General features: G+C 43.1%; 1 protein-coding gene across 1 annotated transcript in view; it reads left to right on the top strand.

The window, feature by feature from the left end:
* Window positions 1–692: 692 nt before the first annotated feature.
* bib (big brain) overlaps window positions 693–14,782 on the top strand; it is a 115,590-nt gene continuing 101,500 nt past the window's right edge. Inside the window, exons 1-2 of the mRNA XM_071585431.1 lie at window positions 693–1,158; window positions 5,080–5,206. Coding sequence (XP_071441532.1) covers window positions 843–1,158; window positions 5,080–5,206 — 443 coding nt within the window. The 5' untranslated portion in view covers window positions 693–842. The remainder of the gene's footprint in view (window positions 1,159–5,079; window positions 5,207–14,782) is intronic.

The following is a 14,782-nucleotide window of genomic DNA, read 5'->3' as shown; positions in this document are numbered from 1 at the left end:
ATATATATTCACTTCACTATATACCTCAAAATGTTGTTCGGGTTTTTGGGATATCACAAAATACAAATATGCCTTCATATTGCATTATTTACATCAATACGCATCGCGAAATAAAGCGTGTAAGACGGCTGTCTTTTGAATAATTTAACCAATTGAAATTTAGCTATTCGGGATTTTTTTGCTTTTGAGAGGACATGGGTCACTATGATTTTAAACGCCCTACTGGGCTATCCCACAAACAGTTTTCCATTACATATCTTCTACAGTCAACAGATGGCAGCACTTGACAAATCTGCCCTTTGAAAGTTCCATGGCCTCCCACCCCTTTCGCGCCTCCATGTGTTCCTTCGAACACAGCTTCTCCCAGCACACAACGCAGCTGACGGCGGCCGAGAGCGGTCGTGTGCCAGTGTGTTGTTCATTTTCATTGGAATTTTAATAATAGTTTAGTGCTGAGTGCCGGGTAACGTGCAAGTGGTTTTCGTCAGTACAACTTATACTTTAGAAGAAATTTTCGTTGGACTCTTTATGGTTTTTTTCCTTGTGATTATATTTGGCGCTTCTTTTGAAATAGCTGTTGAGGGAAGCTTTCTTGGGGAATGACTAAAAATTGTTACCATAATATCGCGATTGCTACTTTACTCGAGTTATCCTTCGATTTGAGCAAATGGTGTTAGAAGTGTATACCGCAGCCGAAGTGAACTTTGGTGAACTTTTAAATATATGAAAGTGCAAATAAAGATTTAAACGATTGTGATTTACTTCCTGGTGGTCTTCTGTTTGAACTCCTCCGGTTCTTTTTTAACATATTACTTTGTAATTATTGCGCTAGATCCGAAAACATGGCCAGCACTAGCCTCACTAATCAGAATGTGGAATGTCACATTCTGACACTCTTCGAAAAATTGGAAGCAATGAGAAGAGATGCCGCTGTGTCTTCACCCAGGCTCCCGATGCAAGTCGAAGTTAGGACTTTGGAATTCTGGCGATCCATAATTTCCGAGTGTCTCGCCACGTTTTTCTATGTGTTTATAGCGTGTGGAGGTGGTGCATCGTTGGTTGCTCCTGGGGCTCCGGCGACTTCTCCTAATCTTGGTGCTGCTCTAGCGACAGGATTTGCTGTGGCAACATTGACTCAATGTTTTGGACATGTTTCGGGTGAGTAACTAATCTCTTTCAACGTTGTGAAATATCATCCTTGAAAATTTAGGCAGTGAATCAGGTAGGCTGAATAAGCTATTGGCCATGCTTATATTAAAGCTTATTTTCATGATTTCCCGCCTTTCTGCCCACCTGATACGATTTTGTTGCAATGGCTCATTGAAAATTGTATGGTCGTTTTAAGTGTCTCGTTAGGATGGGCATCAGTTACCAATGAAAAGTCCGGCCAAAATATGCCCGAGCAGCGTGTACATTCGGAGGAATTCCCAAAATATAGCAATTTGTTAAAGATCGGATCAGTTGCGCGGCAAGTATTCCTGACATCCGATAACCGATTAATTTTGGGCCAAAATTGGCGGATAGATTTTCTGTAGTTCCCCTGAACTTCGGACAGATACTGTCTTATCTTCCGCATCATCATCATCACAAGATCCCTGGCTCTGACTTTATTCATTAAAATATTGCCTTATCAGGGAGGAACAACTTTGTTTTCAGCTCAGGGATGTACGAGATGCTCGTATATATGTTAAGTTCTTTATCGCGTTATTCCACTGTCCATATTAACTAGTTCGCAATCTAAATAATAGTGCATCGCGGATTCTATAATCACCGGATAAAGTACGAGCTGAGGTTACACCTTTAAAGCATAATTTTAGTGTCATTTGCCGAAATGCGCCTGCCGGTCATTGTACTCATAATTTCATGGATTGGAAATGTTGACCCAGAGGCAGGCAGTTGATCGCTCACATGACTCGTTAACAGAAACCAATGCTTGTGATCGAAAATAAAACTGAACGAAGAACGTTGGCACAGTGTCACTATTGCCAACTAAATTAAATTACTTCATTTGACATTTGATGAAAATTTATATAATTCAGTGAGAAGTGGAAATTTTTAGTGGTGTTTGTTATATGATAAGACATTGACATCATCTCTATATGATGCATGCATGTATTACGTGGATATACTATTTATAATTCTTTATTATTTATGTGTATTCGTGCATGAGTACTTAATCTGAATATTGTTTTGCCGGGTTTATATTATATAATATAATGATCTTGGCCGAAGTTTCGGCGCATTTCATGGAGCGTCTATTCTAACAGTCTAATATGTAAATTATGCACCAAAAATACCTAAGATATTCCGATTCTGCCGTATTTATGAATACAATAAAAAAACTCTCGATATCATGGAGAGAATTTTAATTGGTGAAGTTCCGAAGTTGTTTCGCACGATTAGCTCGAAATGATGCGACCGTAATGTCGCTCTCACTTTTGGAAGTCAGCCAATTACTTTTCTGAAAACTCGACTCTTGAGCGGAGAATCGCTCGTTCATTACTTCTGGCAGAACGACGGTATAGTGCTGAGTATTAGGATTCCTTAATGATTTCTGCTTAGCAGATGCAATCCCTCTGCAAACCTACTTTAACCAGTAAGGCACATACATGCCAACATATTTAGAAAGTTGCAACTCCTTGCGAACACTCACCCCATCCTCAGAGTTTCAGAGAAGTAAAAATTTCACATTGAAGGCATTACTGCTTGTATGGCTTGAGCAAGTTCGTTTAGGCGTTACTACGTTATTCAGTGTATGCTGGGTGTCACGGTAGGACTTTTTCTACCAGTATGTTTCGTTCATCATTTCCTTGCGTACGGGTTAGCTCATTAGGAATTGTGAGGATAGAAAAAACATTTCATCTAAGGAAAGAACCTACCACGGAAAAAACTTCAATGGCGTTTTTCTCACTTGATTATTTGGCCACGCCAGATGGGGGGAGTGCTGCCAGAAAGATTAGTACCAAGAAGCAGATATAATTCGCTGTTCATCGTGGATGCGCGTTGCTGCTGCATGTCTTTCCCATTTGCCTCATTGCTCATTTAACTGTCGAAGGCTCACTGCGAGCGTTTGTATGCATATTTTTTCGAACAATGTCAATTCAGTGTGTTTGTTTTGTGCGGCCCTATTGCGGCTTTGCCCTTGGCATTTGTCCCTCCTCCCCATATTCACCAAGCTATGACGGGAACATTTTCTTTGTGGATATTGTCGAAATTAATAATGAAAGGAAAATGTGTCTGAATTACCAATCATTTTTCATTGAAATTTTTTAATATATTTTTTCAATCTCAGGATGTAATTGGTCTAAATATAGATTGACTAAATTGTCTTGGATATCATACGTATTAAAAAGAAGGTGACTTTTTCCTTCATTTTCGGCATTGGTGTATACCCGTTTAGTGCCTTTTTATGTAACCTACCAATGCTTGCCGCTGCATTTGATCCCTGGATAGAAATATCAAGGGGTGATCCTAGGGTAATGCGATGGCGATATGCCATGGGAATCCCTTGGCGTTGTACCTCAATTGTTATTCTACATGGTACTCTGCAAGCCACAGCTAGAGTGTGCGGCAGGGGGTGATTTTACACCCTAGGCTTGCAGGATTAAAAATGGTGTTTTTTAATTTTTAGTTACCATATATATTTTTGTAAAATAATTCAAAACAGGGAGATCATGATGACGACAGGTACATGTACCACGACACCAAAGGGAGGTACACTTCTCTATGCATGCGAGAGGTGTAGGTTTCTCGGATCCATGCGGGTCAAGAAAATGGTTCGGTTGGCTGTCTAAGATGGGGATCGGGGTGGTTCATGGATATTGTGCTGGCTTCCCTACTCGAGGTCCAGGGTTCGAATACTTTAGTTGACGCGATGTTTCAATATTATCCCGATCCTTACTTAGGGTGCTCTTTGGAGGCGGACGGCGTACTTCAATTGAATGAAGGCCTGGTCTCGCAATTCGTGTTACTCTATTAAATATTTGCATAAATAATAAGCCAAAGCATTATGGGGAAAAATTAGAATGGATTTTGTCTCCTCCCCGCGTACACATTGAAACGTTTTTAGACATCTCTCGCGCCATTGCATTCTGTTCAAGGCATTTCACCCTGATTGCGATGAATTATGACTGCTTTTCGAGTTTCGTTTTTTCTCTTGGGAATGAGTTTTAGTCACTAATTACTTCCAATCATTCGATCCTCTGTGCCATGTGAACAACTTCAGGCCGCTTCTTCATTTTCGCCGCTGGGAAATGATGAATGATGAGGATCCTGTCTGTGGTGATATTTCGGGAAACTCGGTAACGGAAGATTTGTTTCCAGAGAATTACTTAAATCCGGGAAAGGCCTCCTCTGGCAAGCCTCCCCATCATAACGCGCAGTTCGGTCAAACCCAAGCACACGTTCATTCATTGCCTTGGGCAGAGTCAGTTGCAGAATTTGAGTTTTTGGCTCTGGGACGACAAAAGCTCACAGATACACAAGCACACTTCAAGAGTGGGCGTTTTGGGGTCATATCCTCCCCGATGAAAGTTTCCTTGCTCTTTAAGCCAATATTTCAAGCCAAATTTTTGTGAAACGCTACGTTTTGTATCCGAGTGCTTCAGAAATCCTTATGTCAATCGCTTCACGTCTCACTATGTTGATAAAAAAACTACAATAAGGCCCCAAAATTGTGTTAGGACTACCAGATGAATATGCAAACCTACAGAATAGGTGTTGCATTTTTGTCAAATTGTTAAAGTCGGCCGTTAGGATTTTACGCCAAATAAGGTGACTTCTTGTTACAGTGATATAACCCGGATGGATATAGTTTGAAAGATAATATATCCTAATCGGATCATTAAGGGAATTTGTTCGTCCTCATGCATGTTAAGTGCCTTGTAAGTCACGTGCACCAGGATTGACTGTAGTCGTCGACCCTGTCATGGAAACATTGGAACCTTTGGCACGCCGCGGGCTGTTTCCCCCCTCGCCCGGCATTGGTCGAGAAGGAAAGAGATGAAGTGTTGTTAAATTGAAGTTTTGAAGTTTAATAAACGAATCTCGCTGAGCCGACCGATGCCATCACTCTTTCAGGAGCCCACATGAACCCAGCTGTGACGGTGGCCATGGCAACGACACGAAACATCTCCCTGCTCCGTGCCGCCATGTTCGTGACAGCGCAGTGCGGCGGTGGGATTGCCGGCGCGGCCCTTCTCTATGGGTGAGTTGTTGATCTCATTTAGTTAGTTACATATAGTATGTCTTCGGAACTCTTATCCTGGCACTCCGGGTCCGGACCCCCAGGCGAAATACCGTGTGGAATGTCCGGTTAATTCGAAAAGACAATTGTACTTCGATGGACTACATGTATGAGTAGGCTAAGGTGTGTTTTTTGTTTTGGCATTTTATTAGTATTAAAGCAATTCATTGGAATTTAGTGATGAAAAATAGTATATACATAGAGGCACCGTAAACACAGTAATCAACCAGGTCGGTTTGGTAGGTGATGATAGAGTTCACCCAGTACTAAGCGCGATAGCGTGTGAAATTCACACGTTAGGATAGGGGGGCCAGTTCCTCTCCCTGTGCTGGTTATGGTTTCCCAGGAAAATCGTTTCCCGAAGAATCACACAGCTTGGGTGGGGCTGAGGGCGCCTGGAGAAGTTTGCCCGGGAATCGAACCCGGGTCCTCCGGTCTGCAGTCTAACGCCCTACCCTTGGACACCCGCGATTTATTCCATACCTTTGACCTTCGTTCTTCAGCGAAGAGCGGTTATCAACCCATACTGAGATTCTAATGTGCATTTGTAGTTAAATTTACTTGAAACTTTAGTTGGAATTGTATAAAAATAAAGCCGTTTAGATTGATTCTCTGAAATACCTCATACCACTTAGCAATTCTAGAAAAAGAGAGTTTTAAGTATCTCCAAGTAACGTATAGTATAAAGTTTCATCATGCCGCTGACATTTCCACGTAATTAGCTCCCCCGATTCTTGGTCTAGTTTGTTCAATGAGTCGGTGATAACTAGCGCAATTCTTAATATTGTCTGAACTTTCATCCTGTCATACTTTGAGTGGGGATCTTTCGGACCCTTAGCCCTCGTTTCTTTTACGCATTCCAATGGTGTCTCCATCACTGGATCTCACGGTTTGGAGGAACCAGTTGATAGGCGCAAAAACACTAAACCGGTTGTTGAACCGCCGCTGGTTCCTAAATAATGGGATAAACCCCATCAATGTCTGGGCTCATTATCGATGGTATCGGTATGGAATTTGACACGTTTTCACGGCCTTCTCAGCAGTGAATTCTAATGGTCCATTCACAGCGTGATTATTTGCAATTCATTGCTCCGGTATATATATATATATATATATATATATATATATATATATATATATATATATATATATACCGGAGCAATGAATGAATATATATATATATATATATATATATATATATATATATATATATATATAATTCTTTAAACCAACCTACTAGTTGATTACTTGTTTCTTATGTCCATAGTCTAAAATTGGTTTATTTCTTTCCTCAATGGTGATGCGCTTTTCACATCCTGGCTAGTGCTGGATAGGAGGCTCATGTACGAACGAGTAATTAGGTTGTTCACTATACTTAACTATTCCTAATTGGAACTGTGTACCTTACCGTAAAATTAATGTTAGGGCCATGGATTGGATTGAGGGTCATTGAGGGCCTCAAGAGAAAATAAAATTGCTTATGTCATTTTGTGCATCAATCGGATAGCTGATGTCATTTGTTCCAATAGGAAAGATGGATAGTTTGGTTGAGGCAGGATGTTCAGGAAATCAGGGAAGGATGAAGAAACCCTGCGTCAGCATTAGCATCTTAACGATAGGCACCATAAGGTCCACAATTTAACGTTTCGTTTCATGGGGTTATACAAGGAGATGATGTCAAATATACCTACGACTAACAACCTAAGACTTCCTTGAATATTGACCGTCACCTCAAGCTGTCATATTTGTATGGCAGGAGTACGGAGAAATCGCTGTCACGTTGTCGAGGACCCCTTGTGTCCGAGGACTCGTCGGCTCGCGGATTGCTCGGCCTCTTGGCGAGCCGAGCTCCAATTTGCCTCAATCCGCCTCCGCTCTTCGCAACCTGTCTCAAGCGAACGAATGCGCTCTGCGTCGCATGTTTTCACTGAACACGTGCCGATGGCTGCCCAGCCGTTGCAGCTACACACACCCTCCCGACTGCTGACCCTCGTCGCTCCTTCAATAGATCCCCCCCATCTCCTCGACCTCCCTCAGGGCTCCCCGCAGCATCATTTTTTCTCCTTCCTCCCTCCCTCCCTCACTCACCCCTAGTCTCAAACCAATTCCCTTTCTCGGCAGTGCAGCCGGCCCGCCCTTTCCTGCCCGATCTGGGCGGCCACTTTTCCCAATGGCCCCGACTATCTTTCGCTCCCCCCATCTTCTCTGGTTTATGTATATCTCTCTACCCTCTGCCCCCTCCCCATGCCAATCAGCCACCGTTCCGCCCATGAAATGGCCCTCCAACCGACGATACCGCTTGCTCCCTTCTATTTCCGAACTGTAATGACCTCACGAATGCGATAAATTGGCTTTATCTCCGGAGTATTCCGAACACGGCTTAGCCCTCTTAGACGTTTACCCTGCATCCTCACATACGACATGAAGGCTTTGTTCATTTTATCTAAGAATCTTACGGGAGGATCATAGTCCACTCTTTTTGGAAATTAGGATTCGAAATTTTTAAAATTAATTTCGATGAAATGAGGCAGGGAGTGGAAATGAATTATTTAATACCCCAAAATAGTGTCCATCTCGTTCAGTCGTCTTAATCCTTGTCTTGAATGCTAATACTGCTTTCCCGTCCTGCGGATGGAATTCATGGAAATTTCAATGCTCGTGAATTCGTTTGAAAATTAGGACAGAATTCCTATGCCATATCTCCAATTGTGAGAACGAAATCAGTGACACTCAGAAGGAAGGTAGAATATATGCAACAAATCCTTAAATTTTGTTTCCGGCTATCCGTCGACATAGCCTGCCAGGAATCGTTATCTATGAATTCCTACTTTCAGCCTCCTCTCAAACACGGGAAAGCAAGCTTGGGATGCGACTTCTATATTTGACCATTAGCACCATACCCAAAACACATTCTTTTCCATATCCTCTCGTTTCCCACCCTCCCTTCTGTTTGTTATCACAAACAATCCTCTAGTACCCCATATCCATCGCTTTTGGGTTTATGACAATTTTTAGCGAGAGGAGCAAATAATAATAATCACCGAACATTATTTTGCTTTGCACCAGCCTTTTAACATTTATGGGTCAGTACAATGTTTTCTTTTAAGTAGATTTCAATAGTTGGAAGAATCGACCACAGTCGACATTCCGATTGAAATTGATAGGGACTTTTCTTTTCGTGTTCTTCCATTAATTTTAACCACGAAATTTCTTTCTCCAGGAAGTTTCTTTACACAGGACATTGATTAAGAGGAGTTTGCCCTTAGAAGTAAGATTTTAGTCTCCCATGGACTGATGATGCTGTGGATATTTAAACGACCGATAGTTTTTAACTAGAATATCCATTCAAAAATGTTTGCATCTTAAAATGGGGCTGTTGAAAATGTCTTGCAGAGGTAAAGTTGAAGCGGGTGCCGATTTTCAGAGGACTGCGATGCCCATCCTCCCTCCACTCAAAGAAGAAGACTTCCGTTATTGAGAAAAAACTGCAGAAGCTCACTCCTGTCATTTGAAAGTGCGTTTAGAATTCATTCTCCTGCGACTTTTCTGGCACGTGCCGCTGAGGAGACCAAGTGGGCCAGTTGCACCCTGCTCCCAGAATGCGTTGAATTCATCACGTTTGTTTCCCTCGTTCAATAGCTCATGTTTTCCAATCCGCGTGCCTCCCTCAGAGCATTCCGCCGTATTCCGCCCCCCTCCCTCCCTCCGTGGTCCCCCACCTGGCCTCTGCCCACCCCCGTCTCGGTAGGCCACTGTCATCGCCCCCCGGGCGCCCATAGGGGTAGCTGAACCTCCTCTAGCCGCATCCGCCCTCCCGCCTCCCACCCTCTCGGAGGAGCACGTGTGAGGGGAGGATAGACAATGGAGAGACGCGGAGGGTGGTGCATTTCGCTCGGGAGCGTCGGGGCATTTACTGTGAAAGATGCCTAAGTGTGGCAGGTCGTCCCTTTTTAAACGTGAGGGGAAAGCTAGGCACCGTTTTAAAATATGGTCACGCAGATAAAATCACGCCAGAGCGAAGGATAAGTTCCGAGGGCCACGTGTGGACGGGATGTACGGTAAATGAATTGCTTTAATGTATTATCTCTACACACACACTCACGCAAAGTTGCTTTGGTATAGATTGTGCGAAATATTGGATAGAAATGGATGATAAAATTATTAGCTAACAAACTGTCGGTCTCATTGGGTGCTCGGCACCTCACTTTAGGGCCTGGAAGGAGTGGGAAATACGGCCGTTCCTAGTCGGTTTTCATTCCATGGCATCAAACGAAGTTTTTATGAGGGGTCGCAAGCCTTTGAGATGGGTGTACCAGAAGAGTAGGACTGTCTGTGACTCTGAAATGTCAGGAACCGCCTGTATAGATACGTTTGGCTGGAATTTGGATGCCTGTGGCTCTACGTTCAAAGGTTAGGCCACGCCCATCCAGCCTGCATTAATGCTTTTGTGATGTTCTCCGCATTTGAAAATAGGAAATATATCGCTGAGGTATTTCTGAGTTCACTTATCTCTATGTCGTGGATGTAAATGGGTGCTGACGTTAGATTAAGATTTCCGTTTTGAGTTGTCCGCTGGAGTTGAAATGGCATAGCTTATTCAACAGTAAGAAAAAAAGTCTTAGTAAAATTAGAGAGAGAGACTCTTCTACAGAATGGCATTATTAAGCTCTGCGTTGGATTCAGGACTTGACATCATTTTAGTGACATTCACGTCGTATTTCGGAAGATGCACCCTATAGGACTATCTCCTGACGATTATAATTGTTTATAATTAGATAAATAATTACTATTATTGCATTGCTGGGACCATTTTTTACCGTTTCTTCAGTGTAAAAAAATGCGAAATAAGCGTCTTTGAAAAATGAACCTTTTACGCTCAAATTATCTTACAACGACTTCTTCTGTTGTTGACGACAGGGTTTGTCTATTTTCTAAATGATATGATTCCTTATACATCATAGCTCAGGTAAATGTGATTAGTTGTTATACCATTCTTTTCTGTGTAGGTTAATATTCTTTGGGAGAGTTTGACTGTGACGGCGGTTAATGATAACGCAGGGGGGGGGGCAGAAATAAATATTTTTTCAATTAAAAATAACCTTTTTCTCAAGATTTCCTTCGACTGAATCCCCAAATACGTAGAGGCACGCCCGTGGAGCTTAAGTATTTACTCATCATCGTCAGTATTTCGATCCAAAGTGTGGTTTCAGTACTGCACGTCCTCTATTTGTCTCCGCTTTTCAATGTTATTTCCCTCACCCCATGATAGCTTCACGGTTTTACGTCCTTGTTGATTTTCCCCATGTACTTGTCTCTTGATCTTCCCCACAGGATTTTTTTCTCCCTCAATTTTCCCTCACGTATTCGCCATACATTAGTTATACAACACAGAGGGACATGTGGACCGCACGACCCAGATTTTAGACGATACGGATTACGGAGGCAACAGTCGTCATGAAGACGCGCTCCCAATTGTGGAGCGCTGACGCAGCAGTTGACCAACACGACCCAAAGTCCTCCACGAGGATCTAACCACGCGCTGAAATCCTTCGTTTTCAGAAATGGCGTCCTTCCGCCTTGTGTCTTTTTATCCCAGAGAGTCCACCACACAGGCCGCTTCCCCCTTCACTCCTCCCATTTTTTCTCAAGTCCTCCTCCCCCCTTTCCATTTCTCCTTCCTCCATCTTGGTCTTCATTGTGGGGTGCAGCTGCTTGAAACGCGGAGATCCCTGCCCTGACCGCACGCCCCGACTACCTGGGCACTAATCTTTCTTTGAAATGCCCCCACCGTGCGCCCTCCCGTCTTGTTCTCCTCCTTCCCCCCTCGCCCCCATCTGTGCTCCCCCACTCCACGAGACCCTACCTCCTTTTAACGCATACCCGACCACCACCCATCCTCCTCCTCCTCACTTCCACACGCCCACGCTTCGCCACGGGGCAACTACCAGCTACGTTACATGCGAGCTCTCCGCCGGCCTGGTCTTCGGTACCCCTCCAAAGCCCCTTTTCCTCCACACCACCCCCCCTCCGGTCTCTTTTCCATTCTCCATTTCCTAATACTCCCCTATATAATCACACCTCCGGCCTCCCCTCGTTACGCCTCCCTACACCGTCGGATAAGGCGTCCCCACCTCTCAGGTGCAGATGTTTTGCGGTGCAAGCGTTTCGGGGAAGTGCACATGCGACCACCACCCCCAGTATTTTCGTCGCGGTTCCCTTTGTGTATTTTTTAAAGGGACGATAGAGAGCAACGCCCGCGGGACCTGACGCGAATTAGGGCGAAGTGGGTAAGTAGGCGTGCGGTAGCTTTAATTTTCCAAGAACTCGCAGTGTTGTCCCTTTCTTTTCGCGCGAGGTTTTTCGGTTCATTTCCATATTTTTAAAACCGTGTCTGCCCAGACAGATAGAAGTACGAGCAATATGAAGAAAACTTCGTCTCTAAAACAACCCCTAGCGCAGTGGTATCTGTCACGACTCCACGGGGAGTAGGCGCCCAAGACGGGTGGTCCTTGCTCGGGCGACGGAGGGAGCGAGTGTATGTTGACCTGCCTGCCTTCAAGGGGCCACCACGTTACACCCCCTAAATTTTGACCATAAATTTAGCCAACTTCTCTGGTTTGTCGGTGTTAATACAATAATGTCTTGAAGCGTTTGGGCCATTCGAGGAGAGTATTATTTTTTTCGTGTTTTCACTGTCCCTGAAATTTTTATCGAATTTACAATAGCCCAGGGAATTGAATGATTGTCTGTCAGGTCCCCAAGCACGTCTCTTCTTACGTGACTGCCGGAAAGGTTTTTAAAGACTATAAAATATACTAATTAATGAAATATTCGGATTAAATTTTTTTATGAAATTTTTATTTCTGTCAAAACACCTACAGCAGAAACAATTCTTAATTCCTTGTCTAATTCTCAGTTAAAAATTATTTTTTGATATCCTAAATCGTTTCAACGGGCTACTGTCTGTTTATTCCCCAATTAATATGACCACAGTTGTCAACCTGAAGGTTTGTTTTAATTGTTAGGGTAGGGATCGCCTAATACTAATCCCACGGTATGTGAAATTCAAACATCAGGGTGTGCGTGCCAGATTATTTCCTTTTGCCACCTGTGGTTTTTAAGAGAGACCTGGCACCAGTAAAATCACACAGCTTTGGTGAATCTGAGGGACCCACAAGCATCACCCGGATAACCCCAGGTCCTCCGATCAGATCGAACTCATCGATCGAATCGAACTAATGGGCTACCAAACATCTCTGAAATAATTAAAATTGTAATATTCACTACCATAAATGATGTGTATTTGAATCGTGGGCACTTTGTCGCACTTTTTAGTTTCTCTTCGCATATGTTAACCCCCTTTGGGAAAGCGTTAGCTTTAAAGTTTAAGGAAGCGCCAGTCAAAAAATTTGAACACGCCTGCACTCTCAAGGGCATGAGGCTCTCGAATATTTATTCGTATTCCTTTGGCAGCGAATCAAGGGGGAGTGCGAATGACGTTTGTTCAAGAGGGGAATACAAATGAAGGCAACTAAACTGTAGCACCGTTTCTCTCGACCAGGAAAAGGCACGGCCGTCTTAAGGATTATTCTTCAGATTTGTTATTGAGCGTTCGGTATTCTACGCATGTTAGTAATATGATTGTGAATGTTGGGATAAAATCATCTGTTTGAATGAGCATTTACAAATAATTGCGTTGCGTAAATACGATAACTTTGATCAAAAGAGGAAGGTGCGAGCGATTGCCCACGAAATAATTGCTACGGTTAGCAGTTTGGAAAATTAAGAATGAGGATATTGTAGTTAAATTTTACGGTGAGCATTAAATTATTTTTCATCTATTGAAGTTAATGGCATTTAATCGTCTCCACAGTGCATTAGGAACATTCATAAGCAGTCTCTCCAAATGATGTCGGCCACCGTTGGAAATTTTGGAAGTCCGTTATTCGATTTCAGTAGTCTCCAGTAATTGAAGTTGTGTAGTTTTTTTTCGTATTATTCCGTATTTTCATGTAAACGTCTTCACGCAGGCTCGGAGGTGTCTCAATTTAGACGTAAATATATTGGTAAAACCCGAGGCACTTCAGCAACGTTGTGAATTAAACCTTGAACATTGCACAGAATTGAATACAATTCGTTGTGAGACGAGACTGCCCTGTACCATCAATGCAAAGAACAGAAATTTGATAGTGTCCCCACCTAAATTCGCATTTTTTGTGAGGAAGAAAATGTTCTAAGTGGAAAAGATTAATAGCTGATCATTACATTTCATTCTCATTTGCTATCTACATTTTTAATGGTATCACAGTTTACTTAGCATAGTTAGCCTTAGCTTGTCTTCTGTAATGAGACAAGTCGTATGGTGTATATTTTTTCAGTTTTCGTCGCCAGCCGTTTCTTTCTCCTTTGCCATTTTGGTTACCTCGGCCCCGCTAGCACACCATCCGTCACCTTACGTATTAAAAGTTCATCAGAAGAATTTTTCGTTCAACGCTCTCTATGTGGACTCGCCCGGTAGCCGAAATTTCGTTCCACAGAGCCCTCCTCGGCCCGAACGTTCTTCGACGGTCGCCGTCAGCAGTACCAACCGCAGCGTTGGATGCGATAGAATCGGGAAGAGGAGTGTGCTACCTGTCACGGGCATGTGCCTTAATGAGTGGGACTTCCGTCAGTCCCGAGAGGTCGGGCCGTAAACATGAACTGCGCCGCCTCTCCGTGGAAAAGGGACCGTCCAGCGCCCCGACGCCCTTGGGCCCGCCACCGCCAACTGGTCTCCTTGAATATAGTTTTCGCGCTTCAATGAGCTGGATTTGACTTACAAAACGTTTTATTGCATCGTATGCGGCGGTTCCTGTGCTTTCATCTTTTCCCTTTCGAGTGCGAGCTTTGTAAACATTTTCGCGGACAATAGTTTGAGAAGATCTTAACCCAAGACGATTTGGAATTATCCCTTTTTAGCTAAAAGTAATGGATTGGAGCTGTTTGCCCGGAGATATTTCAGGGCCTTTCCCCAAGACAAGATTTTGTAAAAATAAGATTTGAAAAGATTCTCATGCTCATGAATGATATGTTTCTCTTGTTTTGATAATTCGAAATTAAGCATGTACACTGAGAGAAATATTTTTATTAATTTATTTTATATAACTATGGCCGCAAGTGTGATTTGAATAAGGCTGGATGAGAGGTGGTGAAATATGTTGAGAGGCGCTTGAATGATAAAGATGGAAGTAGAAGAGAGAATACTGGGGAAGCGATGTAGAGAGAGGAAAATAATAGGCTCTTTGAATGAAATTCAGATGAGCAGGAAGTATACATAGCTAAATAATAAATGCTGTAATATGTTGCATGAAGTTTACGGATATGTTGTGTCATATTATGTAAAACATGGAGGCGTACCGTATTGTGTGCTGCCTGAGTCCATTGAAAACCTACCCTAAGCCGGTAGACCAATACTAATAATCAGTAACCACATAGGTATCGAACTAATGTTCCCACGTTGGCAAATTTTCTTAGAGGAAAACTCAGAAGAATAATGAT

The sequence above is a fragment of the Hetaerina americana genome, unplaced genomic scaffold (genome assembly GCF_022747635.1).
Source record: "Hetaerina americana unplaced genomic scaffold, ioHetAmer1.1.p SCAF_2, whole genome shotgun sequence".
NCBI lineage: Eukaryota > Metazoa > Arthropoda > Insecta > Odonata > Calopterygidae > Hetaerina > Hetaerina americana.
Note: the sequence above shows the minus strand (reverse complement) of the source record. Positions and strands in the feature narration are given on the sequence as shown.